This window comes from Pygocentrus nattereri, chromosome 25 (genome assembly GCF_015220715.1).
Source record: "Pygocentrus nattereri isolate fPygNat1 chromosome 25, fPygNat1.pri, whole genome shotgun sequence".
Lineage (NCBI taxonomy): Eukaryota > Metazoa > Chordata > Actinopteri > Characiformes > Serrasalmidae > Pygocentrus > Pygocentrus nattereri.
In genome coordinates, this window is record NC_051235.1 from 4,607,245 (window position 1) to 4,634,746 (window position 27,502).

The 27,502-nt window shown below is 43.5% G+C and overlaps 1 protein-coding gene across 2 annotated transcripts; it reads left to right on the plus strand.

The window, feature by feature from the left end:
- Positions 1-14,640: 14,640 nt before the first annotated feature.
- Positions 14,641-25,654, plus strand: ccdc130 (coiled-coil domain containing 130). 2 transcript variants are annotated; one of them, XM_017724195.2, is made up of 10 exons: positions 14,641-14,854; positions 16,836-16,888; positions 16,971-17,024; positions 17,145-17,227; positions 18,986-19,041; positions 19,147-19,207; positions 20,823-20,965; positions 21,086-21,258; positions 22,652-22,790; positions 24,936-25,654. In XM_017724195.2, exons 2-10 carry the CDS (start codon positions 16,886-16,888, stop codon positions 25,436-25,438), a joined length of 1,215 nt encoding a protein of 404 aa, XP_017579684.1. In that variant the 5' UTR covers positions 14,641-14,854; positions 16,836-16,885; the 3' UTR covers positions 25,439-25,654. The 2 variants fall into 2 exon arrangements, with proteins under 2 accessions (XP_017579684.1, XP_017579685.1); XM_017724196.2 differs by lacking the exon at positions 14,641-14,854 and adding an exon at positions 14,870-15,106.
- The last annotated feature ends 1,848 nt before the right edge of the window (positions 25,655-27,502 follow it).

Below are 27,502 nucleotides of genomic sequence, written 5' to 3' on the forward strand. Positions count from 1 at the left end.
TACAAGGGAAACTTGTCATTTTGCTGCTTAGCTATGGGAGCAGGACAGTGTCAGCAGCTCTGGGGCAGTTGGGAGTTGAGTGTCACCCATGGGCTTTGAACCCCCGACCTTCTGGTTGTTGGCTCACTTCTCCTACCTCTAGGCTACTGGAGTTAGCCGTGTTGAACGGCTGGAGCTACAGGCTAATAGCTACAAAACTTCATAACTATTGCAATATAATGTCTCGGGTATCAAGCAACGCATTCATAACCATTTTGTGTAATAACTTAATGGGATGTAGCTTTTAGAGCCATTAAATGCTTTGGGCGTCTGGTTCCTTGCACTATAATGGTGAACAATTCTGACTCAGTTCATTTTGACTCACACTTTTGATTTATACCCATCAGGCTTACTATATATAGCTGCACTTTGTAGTTCTACAGTTACAGACTGTAGTCCATCTGTTTCTCTGCAGACTTTGTTAGCCCCCCTTTACCCTGTTCTTCAGTGGTCAGGACCCCCATGAACCCAAAAGTATGTTTTACAAACTGAAGCATTAAAAAAACGAATGTCTTACATTTTTCTGCGAAACTCCTACATTTAAGCCGGCGTTTATCTTACAATTCAATTTGGAATGTTAATTAGCCCAAAAAGCTCCGACTCAGTGAAGGCCAGCATGACTCAGCATCACAGGCAGAGGCTGGGAGAGCAGCAAGAAAGCTGGTGCTGGATTAAACGGGCTTTGGGTTTTCACCCTGGATATTCATCATCCACATTAAAGTAACACAGGATCAATGGAAAAGGCCTCTGGGCGATTCGGCATGTGGCTTAAGACTGACGGGAGGCTGTAAAACCATGTGCTTTACAGGGAAACTTCCAAACACAACTCAACGTCGGTCTGTATTTTACTGCCTGTAAGCCGTCCGTCACCTGCAGGATTGGAGTCGTAGCTCTTTCCACTGCTGCTGGACTGATGCTTGTTCAGTGCTCACTGCTGTGACATTAAGGCCCAATCCCATTTCACCACTCGCCCCTACCACTAAGCCCTTGACCCTCTGTTTTGCACGTTCACGTCTAGGGGTAGAGATAGAGGGGAGGGCTTCATGAACAACCAAAGAAACCCACAAATATAAATATTTTCTCCTTTTAAAAATTACAGTAACCTCTGTTTTATCTTAGTTTAATGTCGTTTCAGTGTTTTATGGCCATTTTCTTCATAACAAGCATATAAAAATCTTTTGTAGTATGCTAATGACTCAGTAGCTAGCTAGCTAACTTTCCCGTTCCACCTTAAATAGTCCAGCAGTTCTGCCACTTGAAGCGCCAGAATGTAACTGCTGCTCCATTTGAGGTTGAACGGGAAAATTGGAACAAGAACCTGGGGAATATCTGACTTCAGCTTCATATCACTGAGGAATTAGTGGTGATTGATAATAAATAATTGCCCCCCTCTTTGAAGGAGATGACCCCCTAAATGTAACTAAAGCCCAGCAGTGAGGAGCTGAACTTTCCCCTCCTCTGCTGTCGTTGCAGACGGGCAGGGTCACCTACAGAGTAGCGCCAGTAGCCGTTAATGAAGTGATGCTCTTTTTATTTGAGGGTCTCATTTCATAGCGGAAGATTTCAACCACTACCCCTGTAGCTCAGTTCTAAGGTTACCAGTTACTGATGGTTTTGGTATCACTGTACAGTGTATTTATGTATATTTCTTCAAATACAATCATTTTGGATGTTTAAGTAGAACAAAGGCATATTGTTCTGCATGTCCCTTCAGGTTTAATACGAACCATATTTAACAACAGAAGTATATCTGAATTATTTTTATTGGGTAACAATAGACAGATGTCAGTAATGTTTTCTAACCCTAACAAGTAAAAGGCGAGTGTATGTAAAGCCCTCAGTGACTCCGAGCCCGACAGAAGCGGTGCTGAATGTAGCTTTACGTTTAATCTATGAGCGTCAGACGCTGCTGGAATTTAGTAAGTACAACAAGCCATTCACACTGTCAGTTTTATCTGAAAAGCTGTGGAGCCTCTTAGTTTGTAGGCCAAGCCCACGGCAACGCCTGAAGCAGCTGGCTGAGCAAGGAGCACCGTAGGCGGTGAATACAGAAATCCAGCTCCATGCTTACCTAATAAATCAGATAACCCCAAGAGACTGGCTTTTCCTTCTATTCTCGATCCTCTCTGTAACTCTTTAACTCATTATAATCTGATCTCTGCTGCTTTTACAACACACTGGACTAACTGACCTCAGGCTGCAGCTCACTACACAGGAGGCGAGGTAATCAGCATGTTTGAACCACGCTTTATCTTTATTTGCATGCCAGTAATATGGTAATGACAGCTAATACCTTAAAAGGATCTCAGCAAGGATACGGGATGAATTGGTATATTCATAATAGTATTACTGTAGATCAGCTAATTCCAATTAGCCAAAGGAATAAGAGCACCAAAGATTGCATAGTCTTTTCAGTGAGCAAGGAAAACAAGACAAAGGAGTCATGTGGTGCAGCAGATGGCTTTTACTTTAAAGAAAGCAAAGTGGTTCTGGAAAGGGTAAAACTTGAGGAAAGCAAAGAAGGTTGTAATACTTATTTGGGGAGAGTAGAACGGTATTTTGAAACTGGAGTGGAATGAAGGTAGAAGCCAACCCTGTGTTCCAGGTATCTTAACTTTAAGACTTAACCTGGCCGTTTATTTATTTATTAACTTATTTGCTCAGAGAAGATGTTCTTGAAATGGAACGTAACACAGCTAAACGCCAAGCAACACTGTCATCCATTCAATTACTCGGGAATATCAGCATTTTGTGAATAGAATCAACACTTTCAAACGTGATACTTTACAGGAGCACAAAAAAAAGAAAACATACCGGTTTAAAAACTCAAAAGAAACAAAGATGTTTACTGGATGAACAGTGATTGTAATAAGTATACACTTAAAAAAGGTGGTTCTTTAAGGGTTCTTTAGTAAAGGCAACAGGTCTAATTAGAATCATGAGTTATAAATGGAACCATGATTCTTTACATGGTGAAATGGTTCTGCTGGTTTATGGAGAATGTTGTATATGGTTCTGTATGGAAACTTTGAAAGTACTACCATATGGAACCATCTACATCAATCTGAGGGACCATTTCACTCTGCAAAGAACCATTTAAGCAATGAAATGGTTCTATATATACACTTAAAAATGATGGTCCTTCAAAGGTTCTTTAGTACAGGCAAATGTTCTACCCAGAATCTTTAGTTCTACATGAAACCTAATGAGTTCAATATGAAACCATTTCATTGCTTAAATGGTTCTTTGCGAGGTGAAATGGTCCTTCAGATTGATTTTGTGTAGCACTGTTGTCAGAAGCAAACCTCGTATCTCCAAAATGGTAACTTTACAGTAGAAGGAAAAAACATATTGTACTTTTAATGTAAGTCGATGGAACCAGAATGTTGGATGTAAAGAACAACAGGTGTTTTTGAAATATGTCAAAAACTGGAAAACAACAAAAATAGAGATACAAGGGTTTCTTCCAACAGCAGCGATATGATTCTGTATAGAAGTTTTTTTAAAAAGGTTCTGTATAGCACCAAAAAGGGTTTTACTATTATCAACTTGTAACAGTAGAATAACCCTTTCTGGTGCTATATGGAACATTTTTAAGTGTGTAAATTGGATCTTTTCATTGCTTAAATAGTTCTTTTCATGGTGAAATGGTCCTTCAGATTGAGGTATATGGTTCCAAATAGTACTATTTTTAAAAAGTTCTTTACAGAACCATATAAAAACCTCCTCCCTGAATCTGAAGAACCACTTCACCATGTAAACCACAAAAGTTCTATTTAGAACTCATGATTCTAAGTAGAACTGTTGCCTCTACTAAAAACTCTTGAAGAACGATCTTTTTTAAGTGTATAGATAGAACCATTCAATTGTTTAAATGGTTCTTTGCATAGTGAAATGGTCCTTCAGATTGATGTATCTGGTTCTGTATGGTACTGTTTTCAAAAAGGTTCTATACAGAACCATATACAACAATCTGATGAACTGTTTCACCATGTAAATAACTATGGTTCTTTACCAAAGAACCCTTGAAGAACCATCTTTTTTAAACAGTGGACTCCAAGCAAAAAATTCCCAGTTAAAAGCTAAAATAAAAATAAGTTTTGAGTCGAAGTTACTAAAGCATTAAAAAAAACAAATGTCTTACATTTTTGTGCATAACCCTCTCTGGTGCTATACAGAACCATTTGCAAAAAGGTTCTATATAGAACCATATACAGCATTCTCTATCAGTCTGAAGAACCATTTTGCCTGGCTGTTAATCTGGGAAGGACCCTGTATTAAGAAGAAACAGCTGGTAACAGAAAGCTGACGTGTCTGATGAAGCCATAAAGCCTTACCTTGTCGCGAGAGCTATGTAATAATTAATAATGTGTTATTAAAGTAAAGTAAAACTAATTATTAATGATTAATTGGTGCCTAGAAAAACTTAGTGGCTTTCTGATGTGGCTCTTGAAGTGAAATGTGTCTAAGTTTACCTTTCGATTCTGTTTCCTTACTAACATGCATGCAGAACACATTAGAAAAGTGTGCTGTTGAACTCTGGTGATGGTTTCTTTGTGTGAAATCATGATGCAAATGTTTCCTTTAAGAATATCGTTTGGCACAAAGTGGCTGACTTTACATGCAAAGATTTTCTCCAATCTTATTGAATACATTCCGATTACACATTAAGACTGAGGTGTTTATTCTCACTCTACTCAACAATCTGATCGAAAATCTCTGTTTTCATGCTCACTACAAGTAATCAGATCCAAAATGACGTGCATGTGTAGAGAACCTCTTAGTGTAGACGTTACTATGACAACCAGCATCACGTGAGTCCAGTCAGAGTGAGATGAGCAGCAGTGAGCAGTGATTGTGTTTTTAACTGCTTTAAAATGACGTCAGACTCAGGAAAACATCCTTCACATGTCCTTATTAAAGAAGGCCGAGAGGAAGACGTCGTGCTCTGAGACGCATAAGCTGGACGTCCGTCCCACCGCCGTCTTTTAAAGATCAGAGCATGAACTTCGTCTCCTCTGCAGACCAGTTTCTGCTCTGCCGAGTTGAACGGTATAAACTCTCACTGTGACGCGACGCACATGCAAAACCGACTTAAACTTTCTGATAGGGAATGTAATCGGATACAGGAGTTTACACGGATATTATTCTTCTATTTCATGGTTTATTTACAGGATTACCCACCTCGTTCAATCAGCCAGCAATTGTATTCCGAATGGCCTCAATCGGACTATATTATTCCGATTGAGGTGTTTACATGGACATATTCTATCCCGATTGAGCTACTATTCAGATTATTAACAGATTATTAGGCTGCATGTAAACATGGCTAGTGATAATAGTTTGCAGATACAAGTGGAGCACCGCCCTTAACCCCAGTCTTTTGTAACTCTTTCATATTAGAAACTTCAACCAGTCACCTTAGTAACCTCAAAGATGCACTCAAGAAATGAGATGAGTGCGCTTTCTCTGCTTTCTGGAAAGTGCACCAAAGTATTTTTCTATGTAAAAATGGTTCATATCAAGTCACTGTGTTGTATCTGCCAACACATCAGTGTATTCACAGCATTTAACATAGTTAAATGGATTTAAGGGCTTTGCTTTTGTGTATATCTACAGAGGTGCAGCAGATCTTCTGGCCTCCAGCCTGCTGGTGGATCTGATCCAGGAGAATGGACTCTCTCCAGCCCCAGCCGAAACAGATTAACGGGCCATTTGCCACACACTTCCATTATAGATATGAGCAATTTTTGTCCCATTTGGTCCATCTGGCCTACTGAAGCCTAATCGGAGTTCTGCTAGAAAAAGCAGAGCACGGAAATAAAGAACACACAGAGGAGGCTCTTATTTTGATGGTCTCTGTGGAAAATTCAGACATGAAATCAGGCTATTTTCATCAGGGAACGAGTGGAAAAGTGGCCCTGAGTGACCAAAGGAGGACTAACACTTCCAGAGTGTGTCAGAAAGCGTCCAATTCCTGCGCCATGGAGTCAGTTAAGAGAAGGAGCTCCTGCCAGACTGCTCTAATCTGTCGGCGGGGTAGTCAGCCGGCTCCTCCCCGGCATGTTAACCGTGTGTTTTATAGTGTGAGGGTGAGAGTGGTTTTTCCATTGTGGGACACTAATACCAGATTCCTGCCATTCTGCCTTCAGACAGGCCCGGATTCCACAGGGTCTGTGTAAGAGCATGCCAGAGGGATTGCTGTATCTTCCACTGTACTCCTCCTCCACCTCATCATCCCTCTCTCCTTGCAGGAACTCATGGAAGGAATGTTTTCCTACCCTCTTCCCCTGCCCCCTCTATGGCAGGGTTTAGAAAAGATGAATGACTATTCCATCTCTCTTTCCTCTTCGCTCTGTACCAACCACGTCTGTTCATCGTTTTGTTGTCAATCTGTCCACCTTCTTACTTCATGCGAGCCCTACAATTACAGACTGTAGTCCATCTGTTTCTCTGATACTTTGTTACCCTGTTCTTCAGTGGTCAGGACCCCCATGGACCCTTACGGAGCAGGTGGTGGATCATTCTCAGCATTGCAGTAACACTGACGTGGTGGTGGTGGTGTGTTAGTGTGTGTTGTGCTGGTCTGAGTGGATCAGACACAGCAGTGCTGCTGGAGTTTTTAAACACCTCAGTGTCACTGCTGGACTGAGAATCGTCCACCAACTAAAAATATCCAGCCAACAGCGTCCTGTGGGCAGCGTCCTGTGGGCAACGTCCTGTGACCACCGATGATGGACTAGAGGATGACCAACACAAACTGTGCAGCAGCAGATGAGCTGTCATCTCTGACTTTACATCTACAAAGTGGACCGACAAGGTAGGAGTGTCTAGTAGAGTGGACAGTGAGTGGACACAGTGTTTAAAAACTCCAGCAGCACTGGTAGAACAGTACCTGCTCTGTGAGGGTCCATGGCGGTCCTGACCACTGAAGAACAGGGTAAAAGGGGGTAACAGTATCAGAGTATCAGAGAAACAGATGGACTACAGTCTGTAACTGTAGAACTACAAAGTGCAGCTATACAGTAATTGGAGCTGATAAAATGGACAATGAGCGCAGAAACGAGGAGGTGGTCATCGTGATATGCCTGATTGGTGTAGAAGCCCATATATCTGGCCATCTTTTCTAAGATTGTAGGTCCATGGCAGTATAGCGTTTTCTAATTCTGGTATCAGGCCCTTTCTGAGTTGAAGCAAATGCGTTAGTGCAGTTCTGCTGTCCGCTAGATCTTAAGTTTGGCTCACCATTCTAAAGCCACAACTGACAACTCTTGATTCGTTTTTTAGGACGAAGAATCCTGTGGCTCAAAGAAAGCATGACCTTTCTTCAGCCAGGTGTGGCGCTGTTATTAACATGCAGTTGAAAAACACTGCCAAGCTAGTTCGTGGTTAATGTGAGACCAAACACTCTCTATAGGGTTTAAATTTGGTCACTGATGAGGCCACAACCATCAGTAAAGCCTTTTTTTCACACCAGGAGTGTACACTGGGGCCTAAAGGTGATCCGAGCCAGATGTACTAAAGGACCCTAAGATTATGTGACCCTTTAATAGTCCCACGACTGGGAACATTTTACCCATCTGTGCAGTGAAGCATCACATGCACACTAGTGAACACACACTAGGGGGCAGAGAGCACACTTGCCCGGAGCGGTGGGCAGCCCGATCCGCAGTGTCCCGGGAGCAGTTGAGGGTTCGGTTACATACTGTCGACTCAGGGGATCGAACTGGCGACCTGGTTCCCTGACCTCCTGTCATGACTGCCCTCTCACAAAATAAACAAATTCTGATTATCCTGCTTGAGAACATGAGAAACATGTGAAATGTACCCACCAAGGGTGCAGCAAGGCCACTAAATTGTATCTCCAAATTTTGGGCATGGGGACCAATCAGCAACATGTAAGTCAACCAATTAAAGACTTTCATGATGCTAATTATTGCTCGAAAACTATTATGCTGTGGTAGGAATGAGTTAGGATCTGACCTGGCCCTTTAAAGACTGCTAACCATGTCCCACTAATGACCAGGTCCAACTAAAGACCAAGTCCAACTAACGAAGAGTTGGAGAACTTGCTGATCAGTTGAATCAGATAGCGTAGATCAATAATCTGCATGGGTCTTCAGGCCTGATGCTGATGAACCCCACCTCATAGAGAACCAACAGCGCACGTAGGCCCCCTGGATGCACTCCTGAGGTCGGCGGTTGGCGGAGCATTCCGGAGGGCGCAGGTCTCCATTCTGGTCCATATAGGGTTCGTCTGCGTTGGGCAGGAATGCAGGGGCTGTAATAAAAAGCATTTTGTGGGAATTAGTACGGAATCCCAAACTCGCCGAGCACCTCTGTTTACGCCGTAAATTCGGAGAGGCACACCTGAGGCGAAGGACAGCGCCCGGCCTCCTCCACCAGCCGGCATATCCCTGTTTTGTCTCTCTGTCTCCCATCACTTCATCCAGCATCACTTGTCTCCAATGGCTTGACTGGACTCTTGGAAGAGGACAAGCCCAGTCTCCTCAATTCCACACTCAGACTGGTCTGATAGCTCATGTGGCAGGCTGTTATGAGCAGGAGCTCAGCACCTAATGGCTCCCTCTGAATGCAGCTATTTCTTTTATGACTTATCACTCTATCCATCTCTCTTTTCCTCCATCATTTCATCCTAAAACACCACCGCCTTAACTACGTCCTGCAATCTCACTCATTCCTTCCCATTCTTCAGAACTCCATCGCACTCTGTTGTAAGGCTCTTTATAGAAAGAACATTCTGAGACTCTTTAACTTGTTCCAGTAAAGAAAACCCTTAAGTGTGGATCATTAAAGATCAAATAAGAAAGGCCTTCGGCGCCTTTCGTGTTCAAAAGACCCCTCCTGCACATTTAACTCGTTTCCTTTAACCCCTTAAAATCCCAGGCTTATTACATACTAAGCGCTGCTGTTGGAGGAAAACCTCATATCTCCGTTTTTCAGTTTGTGATATAATTTGAAAATGCACGTTTCTCTTTACACTGTGTGTAAATTTCAAGAACAACGGACCAAAAGTAAAGGCCCAAAACGACTTGGAAAGACGTCTGGTTCCATTGCCTTACATTAAAAGTGCAGCAGGTTTTTTCCTTCTCCTGGAAAGTTTTGGACATACAAGGTTTTCTTCCCACAACAGTCTGAGGCTTATTTTTCGTTAACTACAGGAACATCAATGCAAGCTAATGGATCTATTCTTAAGTTATAGAATTGTGTAATAAGACTTTGGGCCTGCCGGCGGTCCAATGACTTAAATTGGTTTTCTTACATGTTTACACATCACTTTCCATAAGGAGAAAAGTGAAAATCTGCTTAAGGTCCAGGGGTGTTTGTATTTCTACCACCGTGATGGACAATTCATTTACATCATTTCATGATTTCTCAAACATCTGTCGTGCTAAGTTCGAGTTTCTAATAGACCGTCTTACTCAATAGATTTTGGCTTGTATTTACCGCCCACAGCAAAAAAAAAGGTACCTCTGCAAGAGAAATGATCCGAAATCTAGTCGATACAGCTAATATTTCTCATGTAGAGGTTGTTCTAAGCTTATTGTAAGACTAAACTTACTTCTATGCCATTTTTACTTGTTTTGAGTAGTTTTGCTGAGTGAAATTCTCACTAGATTGGCAGATGTTTAAAAAATAAGTTTGAAACAAGCCAAATCATCTGAAAATATAGTGAGAATTTTACTCATTGCTTTAAACGAGTTCTAAACCTAGAACAGGCATGTCAAGCTGGGGACCTTCCAGGCCAAAGTGCTACAGAGTTTACCCTCATCAAACGCTCTGAATTCACTTCAGGAAGGCCACCACGTCAGTGTCACTGCAGTGCTGAGAATGATCCACCACCCAAACAGTACCTGCTCTGTGAGGATCCATGGGGGTCCTGACCACTGAAGAACAGGGTAACAGAGTATCAGAGAAACAGATGGACTACAGTCTGTAACTGTAGAACTACAGAGTGGAGCTATACAGTAAGTGGAGCTGATAAAGTGGACAATGATTGTAGAAACCAGGAGGTGGTCAGAATGTGATGTCCTGCTAAAAAAGGACAAGAAGCTTTGTGGTTATCAGTCTCTTTATCGATAGATACAATTCAGCCGTACGTAGATCACGTGCTACTACTGACTAACACAGCCAGAAAAATCGACTCCTGCCTCATTAAACTGCATTGAGGAGGTCACATTACTCTCTGGACATCATATTAACTGGGATAAACTAAAGATGGGCTGCTGCCCATCTGCTGTGTTTCATCAGTGGACGTTGTCTTTGAAGGGCTCGAATACTTCGGCACTCAAATAACTCCTGATTACAGAGATGTGCTCAGAGACAATATCAGTCCTTTACTTCAGAACATTAAATCTTTGGTAGGTGGACCAAAATTCATCTTACGCTTTGGGGGAGAAACACATTCCATCAACATGATGACTGCACCTGTGATGTATTGCTTTCTATCCCTCCTACCTCTGAATATTCCTGACTATTTCGGAGATTTTCAAACTCATATTGTAGATTTTCTTCAGGACAACTCACAGCACCCTTCTACAGACAGGGGATTTTCCCCTTTTCTCATTTTAAATGAAGTACACTATACTGCTAAAAGTATTCGGTCATCTGGCTTCACACGCACATGAACTTGAGTGAGATCCCATTCTTAATCCATAGGGTTTAATATGATGTTGGCCCACCCTTTGCAGCTGTAACAGCTCCAGCTCTGCTGGGAAGGCTTTCCACAAGGGTTAGGAGTGTGTTTATGGGAATTTTTGACCGTTCTTCCAGAAGCACATTTGTGAGGTCAGACACTGATGTTGGACGAGAAGGCCTGGCTCACAGTCTCCACTCTAATTCATCCCAAAGGGGTTCTATGGGGTCGAGGTCAGGACTCTGTGCAGGCCAGTCAAGTTCTTCCACACCAAACTCGCTCATCCGTGTCTTTATGGACCTGCTTTGTGCACTGGTGTGCAGTCATGTTGGAACAGGAAGGGGCCATCCCCAAACTGTTCCCACAAAGTTGGGAGCATGAAATTGTCCAAAATCTCTTGGTACTGAAGCTTTAGGAGTTCATTTCACTGTAACTAAGGGGCCGAGCCCAACTCCTAAAAAACAAGCCCACACCATGATCCCCCCTCCACCAAACTTTACACTCGGCACAATGCAGTCAGACAAGTACCGTCTCCTGGCAACCGCCAAACCCAGATTCATCCATCGGATTTCCAGATGGAGAAGCGTGATTGGTCACTCCAGAGAACACGTCTCCACTGCTCTAGAGTCCAGTGGCGGCACTTTACTCCACTGCATTCCACGCTTTGCATTGCGCTTGGTGATGTAAGGCTTGGATGCAGCTGCTCGGCCATGGAAACCCATTCCATGAAGCTCTCTACGCTGTTCTTGAGCTGATCTGAAGGCCACATGAAGTTTGGAGGTCTGTAGTGATTGACTCTGCAGAAAGTCGGTGACCTCTGCGCACTATGCCCCTCAGCATCCGCTGACCACTCTGTCATTTTACGTGGCCGACCGCTTCGTGGCTGAGCTGCTGTCGTTCCCAGTTGACTGTGGAATATTTAGTAGTGAGGAAATTTCACGACTGGACTTGCTGCACAGGTGGCGTCCGATCACGGCACCACGCTGGAATTCACTGAGCTCCTGAGAGCGACCCATTCTTTCACTAATGTCTGTAGAAGCAGTCTGCAGGCCTAGGGGCTTGGCTTTATACACCTGTGGCCATGGAAGTGAATGGAACACCTGAATTCAATGATTTGGATGGGGGAGTGAAAACTTTTGGAAATATAGTCTATAAGAGAAGATGGTTGGCAAGTTGTGAGACGAGATATTATCATTATTAGTGTTATCTATCTTTATTTATATAAAACCCACCTCGATCAATCAGATAGGAATTGTATTCCGAATGGCCTCAGTTGGACTAGACTGTTCCGATTGAGCTATTATGATGACTATTAATGGATTATTAGGCTGCATGTAAAAGTGGCTAATGGTATCTGCATTGATCAGTCATAACGTTCTGACCACCTCCTTGTTTCTACACTCATTGTCCACCTTATCAGCTCCACTTACTGTATAGCTGCACTCTGTAGTTCTACAGTTACAGACTGTAGTCCATCTGTTTCTCTGATACTCTGTTACCCTGTTCTTCAGTGGTCAGGACTTCTTCTACACACGTCCACAAAAAAGGGGGGGATTGTCCCTTTGTCCTTGTTTTAAATGGTGCTATTAGCTTGACGTATACGAGAAGACGATTGGCAAGTTGTGAGGCAAGAGAAGTAACATTAATAATAATAATATCTTTATTTATAAAGCACTTTTCATAGTAGTCGCAGCTCAAACTGCTTTACAGACAGGTGATCCCCTTGGAACTATATGGTTCTGTCTGCGTTCTGAGCAGTTTTGAGATATTATTCTCCAGGGCATATTGTGTTTTTGTCCGTCTGAATTTACGTGACCAAATCTCAAGGACAATTATTTACTAACTGCTTGAAATAAATGTACATTTTCATTTTATTTATTTATTTTTGTAAAAGTTCCCATTTTATGATCTACATATATTCATATTTGACTGTTGTTGGAACAAAACCACTTCTCTCCATTTTTGTCGTTTTTTCAGTTTTTGACCTGATTTAAAAGCACCTGTTGTTTTAAATTTGTTGTTGTAAATTTCATGATGAATGGACCAAGAGAAACGGCCCAAAATGACCTGGAAATACGTCTGGTTCCATTGACTTACATTAAAAGTAGAGTAGGTTTCTTCCTTCTTCTTTAAAGTTACTATTTTGGAGATACAAGGTTTTTTTTCTGACAGCAGCGATATCTTTACAATTTACTGCTGAAAGCCAATCTTTTTGTGTTATTTTCTAAAAGTGATGTTTCCAGAGCAGATCACTGAAGAGACGCCGTCTGTTTATAGTTTAGAGCCCAGATTTGGGGAAAAACGGGTCGACTTTCAGTAGAAAAACAAAGTTCAGCTTCTTTTATTATAAGGGTTTAAAATGACGTCACCGTCTATTAGACTGGAGAGAAGAGCTACAGCATCACACGACGCCCAGCTTCTGAATGGAGCTTATGGAATATGAACGTAATGACAAATATGAAGTTACGAAGGATATGACGAAGTGCGTTTTGGAACCACTGGTTCAGGTCACAAAAACTTCCTATTACCCAGTTTTGTTATTGCGTTACTGTAGAAGGTTATTCGCTCCGGAATTCTCCTTGTAAAAACAACAGCCATGCTGGATCATTTTGGCTTAAAGTCAAAGATCTGATCACCACCCGAATCACAGCACCTCCCCTGGTAAAACTAATCCAGCCCCAACAGGGCTTAAGACAACAGGTGTGAGACCAATGTTTTTAATCTTGGAATTTGCCTACAACTTTTTTAATACAAATTCATCAAGTGTTGGAAAAAAGGCCTGTGGAATCCTGACTTCCAGGCCGACCACCTGGACACACTTTCGTGAGATGAATTCCAGAGACGTTCCATCAGAAAGTGATGGGCAGAAGGAAAATGCCTATGTGTTGGCCCACGCCGTGTTATCTCAATTGGTAGACATGGCACATCTATTCCGAGCGAATGCGTTCCAGGTCACAAATAATAAGAGGGTATTTTCACTCCACCTGTGTGCCAAACGGTGATCCTCCTTCTTAGAGGGCTTCCCCTCCCGCCGGACCGCCACATCAGCTCTAATAGAGGGAGACAATTTAAAGGTTAGATATATGAAGTGCGCACAACATTCTGATCTGAACAGCACCGTATCGTCCTGCTGGACTGTGTCTATAAGGCTGTTTTCTCGTTATATAGCAGTGCATGACGTCCAGTTTTAGTCCAGTCAGATCAAGGACCTAATCATTAACTAGCAGGAGATAAACTATTCAGACAAAACTGATCCATCCAGTCATGACCTTTCACTGTCTGTGTTTACACTCCAATCCGATCGAATATATTCTGATTATAGATTAAGACTGAGGTGTATTTATCCACTCTACTGATAGAAAATCTCTGTTTTCATGCTCACTACAAGTAACCAGATCCAAAATGCATGGAGATCCGCTTAGTGTAGAAGTTACCATGACAACCAGCATCACGTGAGTCCAGTCAGAGTGAGATGAGCAGCAGTGAGCAGTGCTTGTGTTTTTAACTGCTTTAAAATGACGTCAGACTCAGGAAAACGTCCTTCACACGTCCTTATTAAAGAAGACCGAGAGGAAGACGTCGTGCTCTGAGACGCATAAGCTGGACGTCCGTCCCACCGCCTAAAAGATCATTTACTCACTCACTCATTTATTCACTCGCTCACTCACTCACTCACTTACTCACTCACTCATTCACTCACTAACTCATTCACTCACTTACTCACTCACTCATTTATTCACTCGCTCACTCACTCATTCGCTCACTCACTCACTCACTCATTCACTCACTTACTCACTCACTCATTTATTCACTCGCTCACTCACTCACTCATTCACTCGCTAACTCACTCATTCACTCACTAACTCGCTCACTCGTACACTCGCTCACTCACGCAGCGTGGCCTCCGCTCCTGAGGGGGCGCTGTGCGAACGGGCGGCCAGCGTCGACGAAACACCGACGCAGTAAGCAGGCGGTGGAGGCTGCGCTCCGGGCTCCGGACTCCGGACTCGGTACCGTGGTGGGTTCGGTGCTGTTCGAGTGTTTCTCCGATTCAGCAGCGCTGAGTTTTGTACCTCACACCGAAGCCCGAGTCTCCGCGGACAGCGAGGCGGAGAGGCCGCCGTGGTGTTCGGCTCGCCGCTGCTGCGCGAGGCGCAGGTGAGAGGCTCGTGTTGATGTCGTCGCTCCTCTTACTGAAAAACGGACTTGGCGCCGGACATTCCTGTGTTTTAGTCCCGCAGGCGGTTCCGCTTTCGTCTCGACAGCTTTCTGGGTTTCTCTGACCCGCTATAGCGTTCAAATTCCACCGTTCCACCTTAAATGGTGCAGCACTTACACCTCCAGTAACATCTGCCAGCGGTGGTCGAAGAGCTCAAACCCTGTACCTGAGTTAAAGTCGAGACCCCCAAGGTGAAATACTACTCCAGTAAAGTAGAAGTTCCTCCCTTTAGACCTCCACTTGAGTAAAAGTACTAAAGTATTTCCCTTCAAATGTTCTTAAGTATAAAGTAAAAGTACTAAAAGAGGAATTCTGGCTCTGATGTCCTGTTATCATTTTTATAACCAGACTGGCTTCATGAACTCATTTCAGGTGAAAGTCCTCCAGCGTCTCTCTTGGTAAACCAGTCTTTTAATAGAACCTCATTAATTAGTGACACTGACGTCTATTAAAATGATCAGAAGCACAAAACACTGAAGGTAAACAGTTTCCATCAGGGAGAACCGAGTGGCTCTGAAATCACTTTTTACACACAAGCAAAGTTTCAGTTTCAGATTTATTTACAACTTAGTTCCAAGTTTAAGTTGAATAAAAACTGGCTTTAAACTCAGGATCACAGATGAGCTCCTTTACTATGTTGATCTGTAGGCGTCTGTTCATAAACATAAACCAGCCCAAACTCATTTACTATAAAATGAAATGGTGTTTGTAGAAATTCAGAAAAAAGCCGCGTCAGTCTCGACTGCATATGTGGACATATTTCTATATTGAGCTCTATTTACACAAAGTTAGGTTAGTTCATCATTTATGTTGAACAGACTCTCCCAAAGTTTTACGCTGCTGCGCTTCTTCATGTGGGGGTGAGAGCTGGAGAACAAAGAAGCCCGACAGGAAAACTATAGATGCCTTATTATTATTAATAATAATAAGAAAATACGTTAACAAATCAGCTTGTGGGGTAAAGAAAGGTTGGAAATGAGTAGAAGTGAATCACAGTGTGTTTACATACAGAAAATCAGACGCTGTGCAAAAGGTAAATAAAAACAAAATGCAATGATGCAGTGGTGTGAAAAAGTGTTTGCCCCCTTCCTGAATTCTTATTCTTTTGCATGTTTGTCGCACTTAAATGTTTCAGATCACCTAACAAATTTAAACATTAGACAAAGATCACACAACTAAACCCACAATGCAGTTTATAAATAAAAGGTCTTTATTATTAAGGGAAAAGGAAGTCTACCTACAGGGCCCTGTGTGAAAAAGTGATTGTCTGTAGTATTTTCCTTTAAAAATATGGTTTACATGATTTGCGCATCATTGCGGTTCATTTTTGTTTACATTCTGCACAGCGTCCCAACTTTTTTGGAAATGTGGTTTTAGTTGGTTTCAGCTCCAAAAGTGTCCCGCTGCCGTCTTGCTGCAGTGCTGGTGGCTTATTTCCGGTGCTGCAGCCTGTTTTCGCACATGCATGAACTGAGAAACCCGAAAGAAATCAGAGTTACTGAGCTTACTGAGCTAAAATCCAGCCTCTTTTATCTGATTTCTTAATGTGATTTCTAGACCTTACCTGACGGTTTTGAGTAATCGGATAACTGCAGGAATCCGAATGCGATCGGATTACAGAGTGCGTGTAAACGCATCCGCTGTTTTTGATGTATAAAGTGGGGGCGAACAATGGAAGTATGAGAAAAATATAAGATCTGGACCAGTTCTAGAGGATCTAATACTAGACCTAGAACAGTTCTGCTCTCTTGTCTGAGTCACTCAGTTTATTATAGAAGTAATTGACAGTAACCTACAAAGATAAATGCTCTTAAAAACCACTTAAGTTACTAACATTTGTCTGTTAACTTCCAAACTTGGCATCCGTTTGTTATTGAAGACGTCATTTTTGCTTTGTATTTTCTCGCTTGTTCCTTCCAGGTGTCATACGTGGAAGCGTCGTGAGAGAAAGCTGAACTTCAACCGGCAACATGGTTCGTCACTTTTGTTGTCATTGTAGTGGTTGTGTCTTGCAGCGTGTAATATTTGCCTAACGTTAACGTTTGCCTTCTTTAGGGAGAGAGAAAAGGAGTCAACAAGTACTACCCCCCAGATTTTGACCCTGCTAAGGTGAGGACGGCCTTTGGCAGAAATCTTTCAGGTTGTTCGGTGTACGAGCATGAAGACTAGAGATCTGAGATCAGCCCCGATGTGATCTGTAATTTGCTGTCTGCCTGTTTTGCTCTACAGCATGGCTCCATCAATGGGTACTGGAACACTCACCCGCTGCGGGAGAGAGCCAGGAAGCTCTCGCAGGGCATCCTCATCATCAGGTACGTGCAGATTCCCTGTCAGGTGTCAGCCCCGGTCCCACATTCACCCAGAACAGTGGTCCACACGTTTGTGCATGCGAATATTTTGGTGTCCCATATGGTTACATATGGCGTAATGAATGGCATCTGGAGAGCCTTGAAGCTGAAGCTGAAGCTTTAGCTTTAGCTAGACAAGTTATAGCTTATTATATTTTTAAAAAATTACTGCGCAAAGAAAATAAGTCTGCAGCAAATGCCAGGCTTCAGTGTTGATGGCAGGTCCACCAAGGGGCACTCAGCTTAAATGATCAGGCAACCCCAAAAGCACAGTGTTTAATTAAGAGACCCTTATTAGTCCCACAACGGGGAAATTTCACCTCCGCATTTAACCCGTCCGGAAAGTGAAACACCACATAGTGAGCACACACACACTAGGGGGCAGTAAGCACAATTGCCTGGAGCGGTGGGCAGCCCAATCCACAGCGCCCAGGGAGCAGTTGGGGGTTAGGTGTCTTGCTCAAGGACACCTCAGTCATGTGCCGTCGGCTCTGGGGATCGAACCAGCGACCTTCCGGTCACGAGGCTGGTTCCCAAACCTCTGTTTAGATCAGTGACTCTCTAGGGACGTCACAGCTCGTGAGGTCTTTGTCAAAAAAGGTGCTAAGGCCTATTCTGACACCTTTTACAGTGGCTTATCCATAACATTAAAAGCTAAAAGTAGGAGTTGAGCTGAAAGCACACAGACTATAGTGCAGGGGTGCACAACTCTAGTCCTGGAGGGCCGGTGTCCAGCACAGGATGGTGATTTGCCTGCTTCAACACACCTGATTACACATACCTGTTAATTTCCAGGTTAAATGGGTGTGTTTGAGCAGAGAAGAACCAAGCGGTGCTGGACGGTGCTGGACACTGGCCCTGTAGGGCTGGAGCTAAGCACCCCTGCTATAATGAAATTCTGTAACTATGCTGGCTGTTTAGCAGCTGACCAAGCAGCGTACTTTACCACCTTATAAATATTGGCTTATTATTACCGTACTGCATGATAAAGTGTCCACATTTGGAGCTTTGCTCTGTGAGGGAAAAGTGTAAAGCAGATTATTCAGTGACGTCAGGTGCAGACTGAATACTGTCCTGCTGGTCCAGACGGATAATTATCACCATCAGTTATTAAAGATATAGAAGCTACCGAGAGCAGCAGGGCAGCCCAGATTAATCTGAGTCTTAGGATTAGAACTAAACAGATTAGGTGAAAATCAATAAAGTAATAAGGACGTTGTGGCTGATTTAATCCTGAGACTCTTCGCCTCTTAATACAAGTGAATCTGTTCACACTCCGATCTTGACCTCTCCAACATGGCGGATGTCCGGGTATGTGTATCTATGGGCCACAGCACAACTTGGAAGTTGCCAACCAAAGTAGTGGCAGCGCGATTGTGACGTCATCGGAATGCTGTCAGTTGGCGGTAGTTGGAATTTTCTCACCGTTCCGTCAGACGTCTCCTGTGAGGGGTTGGGAGGTCGCGTTTGGAACAGTCCAAAAACACAAGCATTCGTCTGCCATTCTGTACGTGTCCGTGGTTCTAGCTCATAAACAGTGACCCTGGAAAACGGTGCAAAAAAGGTATATTAATAACAAAACCAGTAGCACCAGGTAAGATACGGAGCTCTTTGCCCAGAAGGGAGTGAGGTTGAATATGTGCCCATAAAAATTGTGTGGAACGCTCATCCACGTTTGCTCGAGTCCTTGCAGATGACCGTGTCTGTGTCTTGTACCTACAGGTTCGAGATGCCGTATAACATCTGGTGTGACGGCTGTAAGAATCACATAGGCATGGGTAAGCTTCCGGGGCTTCGTATGTAAACAGGAGGGATTCTTCACACATCCGTACCCACATTTTCACCCCGTGTGGCTCATCTCGCACTGTGTCTTGACTTTTTAGGGGTCCGATATAATGCTGAAAAGAAGAAAGTGGGGAATTACTACACTACGCCAATATACAGGTAACCTGAGACACGTTAGAGTAGACGTAGATCATTACAGCCTTCTGTTGAACAATGCCAGATTTTTCAGTCATAGGCACATTTTGAGGTCGTTTAAAACCCCCCCACCCTGTTTTGGAGACAGATTGCAGTGTGCATTTGTGACGATCGCTCGTTTAGCATGTTGTATGAGCAGCAGCCAAAGATAGAGCAAGAAAAACTATCAGGAATCGGGACATTCACTAAGCCAGGGGTCGTCAACCAAAACGTTAAGAAGAGCCGTTTTGTCCTTTCCGCAAAAATCGATCCACCTTGGGAGCCACAACATTTTATGTCCATCCTAAGATACTGGCTGTAATTATGTCTCAGTATGTGCTAATGTACTAGCACAGGCTGGCAGATACAAACAAAATCACACTTACTGTGTGCTCCTTTAAGCTTTACCTCTCTCTCCGATTATTGATATGGATGGTATTATCAAAATATGTTTACCAAACTAAAAGCATAGATCAGAAAAAGAAGGTTGTGTATATGTGTTCGTGTGTATTTATGGGTATGTAGGTATATAAAAGTACGTAAAAGTCATTGAAAGTAAAGCAGCCGAGGAGGAGCTGTCCTTAGATCGCCGTAATTGAGGTGCTAACTGATCGTGTGAATTTTGTGTTTTCTTCCATGTTCTTTTTAAGACTTTCCCCAATGAAAAGAAAATAAAACAGAGAAACAGCAGCCAATCAGAGAGCTGAAAGTTTGGGGAGAAAGGCGAAAAGGTGCGCCTGAACAGCGGAGCGTGGAGACGTGCTGCATGTAAAACACGCAAATAAGAGCCGCTATCATGTTTGCAGTGTTGGACCCAGACGTCAAAACACTCGTTTTACGGTCTCAGCTGCCCGTTTGCAGTGAAATATTTCTCTAGTTCTCACTATAATCACTATAATATACTTCAGAGGTTCTCAACCGCCACATAAAGCAGCCGCCGTATCTCCCTCTGAGAAAACTCAAGGAAAACCAGCATAAACCAAGATGAAAGTACAGTGTACTAAGAATTAGGCTACTATGTCTGTTGTACGTTCAGAATTGTTATGAGTCTTTGAAGGCGAATGTCACACAGGGTGATTTAAAAAGATTCATCCAATTTCAAAGCACCATATTTTTACAACCGTGAGGCGTCTAGGAACCAATCACAATCCAGTTGCAAGAGGGGGCCATAGTTTCTGACCGTCACTATGGCAGTGAAGCTCCAACAGCTCAGCGTGATACCAACGGTCACCAGCATCACCAGATCTCACGCTGTGTGACTTTTTTATGGGGGTATGCTAAGGATTCTGTTTATGTGCCACTTCCAACAACACTGGATGATCTCCGAGATCTCACTGAGCCGTGAGTACATTGACCCATACATGCTCAATCCAGTATGGGATGAATTTGACCACGGCGCTGATGTTGTCTGTACAGCTGGAGGAGGTTCAGACTGAGCACTTGTAAATTCACTGCATTGGTCTGTTATGATCTACAGGTGAAATAACGTTGGGTGAATCTTTTGGAATCACCCTGTATATCAAAAGACTGGTGTTACAGTGTTTCTGTTCTGTTGTAGTGGAGAAATAACACGTTAACCTGTTTGTGCCTGTAACTCTAGGTTTAGAATGAAGTGCCACCTGTGTGTGAACCACATTGAGATGCAGACAGACCCAGCCACCTGTGACTACGTCATCGTGAGTGGAGCAAGGAGGAAAGAGGAGAGATGGGACATGGCTGACAATGAACAGATTCTCACCACTGGTACAATACAGAAATGCCCATGTACTCTCAGTGCTACTGTACTGGATGCTTTCAGTAATGTTCTCCTTCCCCGAGTGGTTCTGTTTTCCCTGATGTGGTGTTCCCTCCTCTTCCTCCCAGAGCACAGTGAGAAGGAGAAGCTGGAGACAGATGCTATGTATAAGCTGGATCACGGTGGAAAAGACAAAGAGAAGCTGCGTGTAGCAATTCCCTCCCTGTCCGAGCTGCAGGATCACCAAGCTGGATGGAAGGATGACTTTCAGCTCAACAGCGCGCTCCGCAGGAAGTTCAGGGTATGTGCAGTAAGCGTCCGTGGACCACTGCCTGCCAGGGCTGCCTCTTATACCTCAGGTGGGGGGTACTTTTTGAGAACACCTGTAACTAATGATGCTCGAATAATGTATCAGTGCAGCTGCATTGGTAATGATCATGATATCCTGCCATCACCTACAAGGGTCAGGCAGGACATTCTGACCTCTTCCTTGTTTCTGCGCTCCCTGTCCACTTGATCAGCTCCACTGACTGTATAGCTGCACTCTGTAGTTCTACAGTTACAGACTGTAGTCCATCTGTTTCTCTGATACCCTGTTCTTCAGTGGTCAGGACCCCCATGGACCCTCACAGAGCAGGTACTGTTTGAGTGGTGGGTCATTCTCAGCACTGCAGTGACACTGACGTGGTGGTGGTGTTTTAGTGTGTGTTGTGCTGGTATGAGTGGATCAGACACAGCAGTGCTGCTGGAGTTTTTAAACACCTCAGTGTTGGACTGAGAATCGTCCACCAACCAAAAACGTCCAGCCAGCACCGTCCTGTGACCACTGATGAAGGACCAGAGGATGACCAGCACAAACTGTGCAGCAGCAGATGAGCTGTCGTCTCTGACTTTACATCTACAAGGTGGACCCACAAGGTAGGAGTGTCTAACAGAGTGGACAGTGAGTGGACAACACCAGCAGCACTGCTCTGTCTGATCCACCTGTACCAGCACAACACACACTAACACACCACCACCACCACGTCAATGTTACTGCAGTGCTGAGAATGACCCACCACCCAAATAGTACCTGCTCTGTGAGGGTCCATGGGGGTCCTGAGCACTGAAGAACAGGGTAACAGAGTATCAGAGAAACAGATGGACTACAGTCTGTAACTGTAGAACTACAAAGACCAGCTAGTAAGTGGAGCTGATAAGATGAGTGTAGAAACGAGGAGGTGGTCAGAACGTTCTGCCCGATCGGTGTGTAATTCTAAAGTATAGCTGTACTGGCCTGAGCTATGAAGGACTATATCACTGCTGTAAGAACAAAACCTCAAATCTCCGTTTTTGTCGTTTTTTCAGTTTGGGACAGAATTACGTTACGTATGCGTATATATCTACATGAATGTTCCCACAGAAGCGCTGTATAGATACGCTGCTCTAGCCATTGCAGATAATGACTCATGTATTTTATTAATATTCAGTCAGTAATCAGTGTTGCCAAACCTCGTAGCACGTCTCTCAGGCAAACGCAACGTTTGACATAACATTTGGCGGAATGGGATGTCTTGAATAAGTGCATCAGTTTGCTTAAACCAGTGTTTCCCTCGTCTCAGTCGGTCTGTTCTGATGAAGATAAGACACTTTCCCACAGTCCTCTCACTGCTAAATGGCTTTCGTTTTCGTTTATACGTTTCCATTGAATACAGGATGAAAAGAAAGTGATGGCTGAAGAGGAGGAGAAAGACAGTGCTGTGAGGAAGAGGACAGGTCTAGCCATCCCTCTGTTACCGGAGAAAGAGGAGGACAAAAAACTCGCCTCTCTGCTTACCTTTCAGAGCCCTGACTGTAAGTTATTATGATTTTTTTTCATGTAATTATCAGTTGAGTCACTTCTAATTCATCAGGTAATGAGTTTTTAGGTCCATTTTCCCTTTATCCTGAGTTTAATCGTCCAGCTAAGGCTGGGCCAACGCTACATGATATTTATTTGCCCGATTTTGACCCCGATTTGCCCCGCGTGACATATTCTCACAGTCTGAAGCGATCAGAGCTTCTCCGATAACGTCACACGTTTGGTACCTGCTCTGTGAGGGTCCATGGGGTCCTGACCACTGAAGAACAGGGAAACAGAGTATCAGCTATACAGTAAGTGGAGCTGATAAGATGGACAGTGAGCACAGAAACAAGGAGGTGGTCCGAACGTTCTGCCCGACTGGTGTATATCAGCGCTTCTCAACCTCGTATTAATCCCCAGTTTTTGCTTTCACTGTTTATTGAGGCACAAGCAGCTCCAGTCCAGTAAGTTTAGCTTTATTTGTGTAGTGTGATCTGAGGAGGTCTGGGAGTTTGAGCTCTTATTTGTAGCCCAAACTTATGCGGTAAACTCTCTCTATGCCTTGTCGTCTAGTCTGAGCGCCCTCATGACAAAAAGACAAGATGTTCCGCGACAAAGTGATGTTACGTTTGTGATGCCCTTCGTTTTAGGAATCTGTTAAGACTTTAAAAGTCACGTGGTGTTCGCCCGGCCTGTGATTTAGCTGTGAAGCTAATACCCAGTATGACTGAAAACTGCAGCATTCTGAAGCATGAGTATGGAGTACGACGCCGACATGTCAGTCAAGCGAACCGAAACTAAATACCGGCCGTTTGTGAAATTCCGCCCGAACATTTTTTTAAGTCTCAAAAATAATATACGTTAATTAAATGAATTATCTTCAAAAGCTGAGCCGCATCAGAGGGATCAAAGAGCCGCATGCGGGTTGCTGACCCCTGGCCTAGTGATCTGACCATAGGATCTGACGCTTCTCTTGATCTGACATGCGCAGGTTTCACTGTAACCAACACCAAGGCCTCGCCTACTAGCCATTAAGCCAGTCAGAAACAGGGGGGCGGGACTTGCTTTGACCAAACAAACTGATAGATTCAGTAGGAAATCCCGGGAAATACACGTGCGAATTTTTTCCCACTGTCAACGCGAAACGTATAAACTCAGCCATGGAACACAACTATATTAAGCCTATATTAAGGGGAAAATGGAACTGAATAGTAATTTTACGGCTGTGGTATTATTTATGAGTTTGTTGCACTGTAACTGTTTCAAAATATTTAAAATAAATGGTGCATAGTTTGCTATTATATTTTTAAAAGAAACGAGTGTGTCCTTGTTCATGTCATTTAGTCAATGGTTACGCTACTAATCAATTCCTAGTTTACTTTGGAGTATTGTTATTGCCACCTGCTGACCGTTCTTGGTATGGCTGTAGCATCTGTAGTCTCCTATGCTATAGAAGCAATAAGGTATGGATTCCTGAACAGGCCTGCTAGTCCCAAGAGTTCTGGTAATCTGCAGAAGCTTCTGAAATATAGGCTTATATTGGGTTTGTTTATCTCATGTCTGAATGTTGTTCATGTATTTCAACAAAATTCAACACAATCTATCATTGAAGGGACGAATTCAAAAGCAGAAATTCTTTGACAGTAATGAAGATCAGGGTTATACAGAGACGTATATCTGCACCCAGGGGCCAACAAGTTATGTCTTAAGTGTGTCACATACATAGCACCCCCACCCTGCTCACCTCCCGAGCAGAGAAAAAAAGTTCAGGCTCAGGAATTTTTCCCACTATCACCCCTGGTACTGTCCCTTTTTATAGGTAATAGTATGTTAGGAGTGTAAGCTGTATCAGGGTATACACTGGCCACTTTATTAGGTACCCCTTGCTAGTAAAAGGTTGGACCCCCTTTTGCTTTCAGAACTGCTTTAATTCTTCATGTCAGACTTTCAACAAGGTGTTGGAAACGTTCCTCAGAGATTTTGGTTGGTTATTTGAGTTCCTGCTGCCTTTCTATTTATGTTAGAATAGTTATCGTTTATGTTTTTGCCATTTTGTGCTCTCTGATTCTGGTGTATGGAGTTGCAAAGTCTCTTTAACTACTCTTTTTCCACCCCCCCCCCCCCCCCACCCCCTCTTTTCTCCCTCGCTTTCTCAGCATATGAGGACAGGCAGCAGTCTAAGAGGCAGCAGATCTCGTCTCGCTCCTGGTTTGGTTCTTCCACGCCATCAGGGGGCGCTTTGGGCAGTCTGCTGCAGAAGCTTGGTCAGCAGGGCAGAGATGCTGCTGTTTCGAAAGCACTAAGCTGCCCACCACCCAGCCCAATAAGCCTAGTCCGCAGGAGGTCAGATGGGGGCAGCACAGCATCCAGCAGCCCCAGCCAGACACAGTCTTTTATTTCCAGCTTAAACGACTCCCTCCCCCAGCCAGCTTCAAGCCCAAACGCAGCCACCCATGAACAAGCCCACCTAGAGAACCAGCACATACACGGCAACTCCCCTTCAACGCTGTCCTTAGAGGAGAGACAGGACATTAATACAGCAAACGCAGCGGAGATCATAAAGGACAAGGCTCCAGTGGTGGACAGCAGCACCAAACTCTGCACTGGGGTGTCTCTAGTAGCGGACTACAGCGACTCGGACTCGGATCCGGGACAGTGAGAAAGCTCTGAAGCTTTATTAGTCAGAACTGGACCCACAACAGCCCACCTATTTAAGAAAGACGTTGTGTTAATCGGAGAGGACGTCGACCTGCAACGTGACCTTATTGTTTTTTAAAGCATGCAGTGTTTAGCGACTGTTGACTAACCAGCTAAAGCTGTAAATGTGTCTCAAAGCTCTTTTCCCACTTCCCCCAAATAAAATCACAGAAAGGTTCCTGCCTCTGCTGAAATGATTACACTTACTTTCCCTTCAGCTCCTCAAGACCACCGGTGGGTCCAAACCGCACTCGGTCATGTTCTTCATAACGTTCATATTCCATAAGCTCCATTCAGAAGCTGGGCGTCGTGTGAGGCTGTAGCTCTTCTCTCCAGTCTAATAGACGGTGATGTCATTTTAAACCCTTATAATAAAAGAAGCTGAACTTTGTTTTTCTACTGAAAGTCGAGCCGTTTTTCCCCAAATCTGGGCTCTAAACTATAAACAGACGGTGTCTCTTCAGTGATCTGCTCTGGAAAGATCACTTTTAGAGAACAACACAAAGAGCGGCGGAGATTTTTTGGCTTTCAGCAGTGAATTGTAAGCATATAGTGATATGTGGAGATCATAAAACACAGGTTCTGTTAATCTGAGGGGAACTTTTACAAAATAATTGCATAAGTAAAATAGAAATTTGCGTTTATTTCACACAGTTATTGAATAATTATGTAAATTCAGACGGACAAACCAGAATAAACCCTGGAGACTAAGAGGCCAAGTCTGTATCAAGCAGTCAGTTTTTTTTAAACTGCTTGCCTAATTTGTGATCATTGCTTGTATATATGGGCGTGAGAGCCAGCAGGAGACCTTTGAGGGTGTTTAAGATATTCAGAGATGGATAAACTCTTCGCTTTCACTTTTACCAAACCATTATTTACTCCTCTCTTTATTTAAGCAAAGATTGGGTGACACCTCAAAGTTTGTTTTCTTCGTCCTCCTGATAATCATAAGCCTGTTAATCACACCATGTGTTTGAATCCCTTTAATGCCTTCCATGGTTGGTAGGCCTTACATCTTAACCTCTTATTCTCCAGGGTTTATTTTGGTTTGTCCGTCTGAATTTACATAATTATTCAATAACTGCGTGAAATAAATGCAAATTTCTATTTTACTAATGCAATTATTGTGTAAAAGCCCCTCAGATTAACAGAACCTGTGTTTATGATCTCCACACATCACTACACACTCACAATTTAAAGCTGAAAAACAAAGTTCAGCTTCTTTTATTATAAGGGTTTAAAATGACGTCACCGTCTATTAGACTGGAGAGAAGAGCTACAGCCTCACATGACGCCCAGCTTCTGAATGGAGCTTATGGAATATGAACGTTATGAAGACCGCATGCAGTGTCTGAGTTAACATTACTGAAAAGGTTATTATTATTAGGAAATAACCTGCCTGGTTGCTTTATTTGTGTTGATCGCACTTAAAGTTGTTTACATCGGGCAGTGTTCTTCGTCTGTTCGTGTGGTCAGTAGTATCAGTGTTTGGTAAGAGCGTTATCTGTGTTTACAGAGAGGACCTACATCTGTCCTGACATATGACCGTCGACCTGGATCATACGTGACCAGCCTTGTGCCGTTCTAGCTGGCATTGCTTACAGTGTGCGTACAATCAAACGACCATTTCACACAAAGCAGGATTCGGTCTTTATTGCCTTTCTTTGAGAGAATTGGTTTAACGACTGGCTTTTCATTCCCACAATGTAAGCAGTCTTTGTGACGCCAGGATGTAACCTGGGTTACTTTGTTTCTAGGGCCCACTTGAACAGTAACAGGTGAAAAATCTCATTTCTTGCATAGCAAAACATGGCGGGACACTGTTGGCCTGCTTATGGCATCTGTTTCTCTGATACTCTGTTACCCTGTCCTTCAGTGGTCAGGACCCCCATGGACCCTCACAGAGCACTGACGTGGTGGTGGTGTGTTGGTGTGTGTTGTGCTGGTCTGAGTGGTCCACATACTTTTATATAGTGATTTAGGTTCATTTTGTCCCAGAAATGCTTAACTAGGTTTGTGTTAGCCA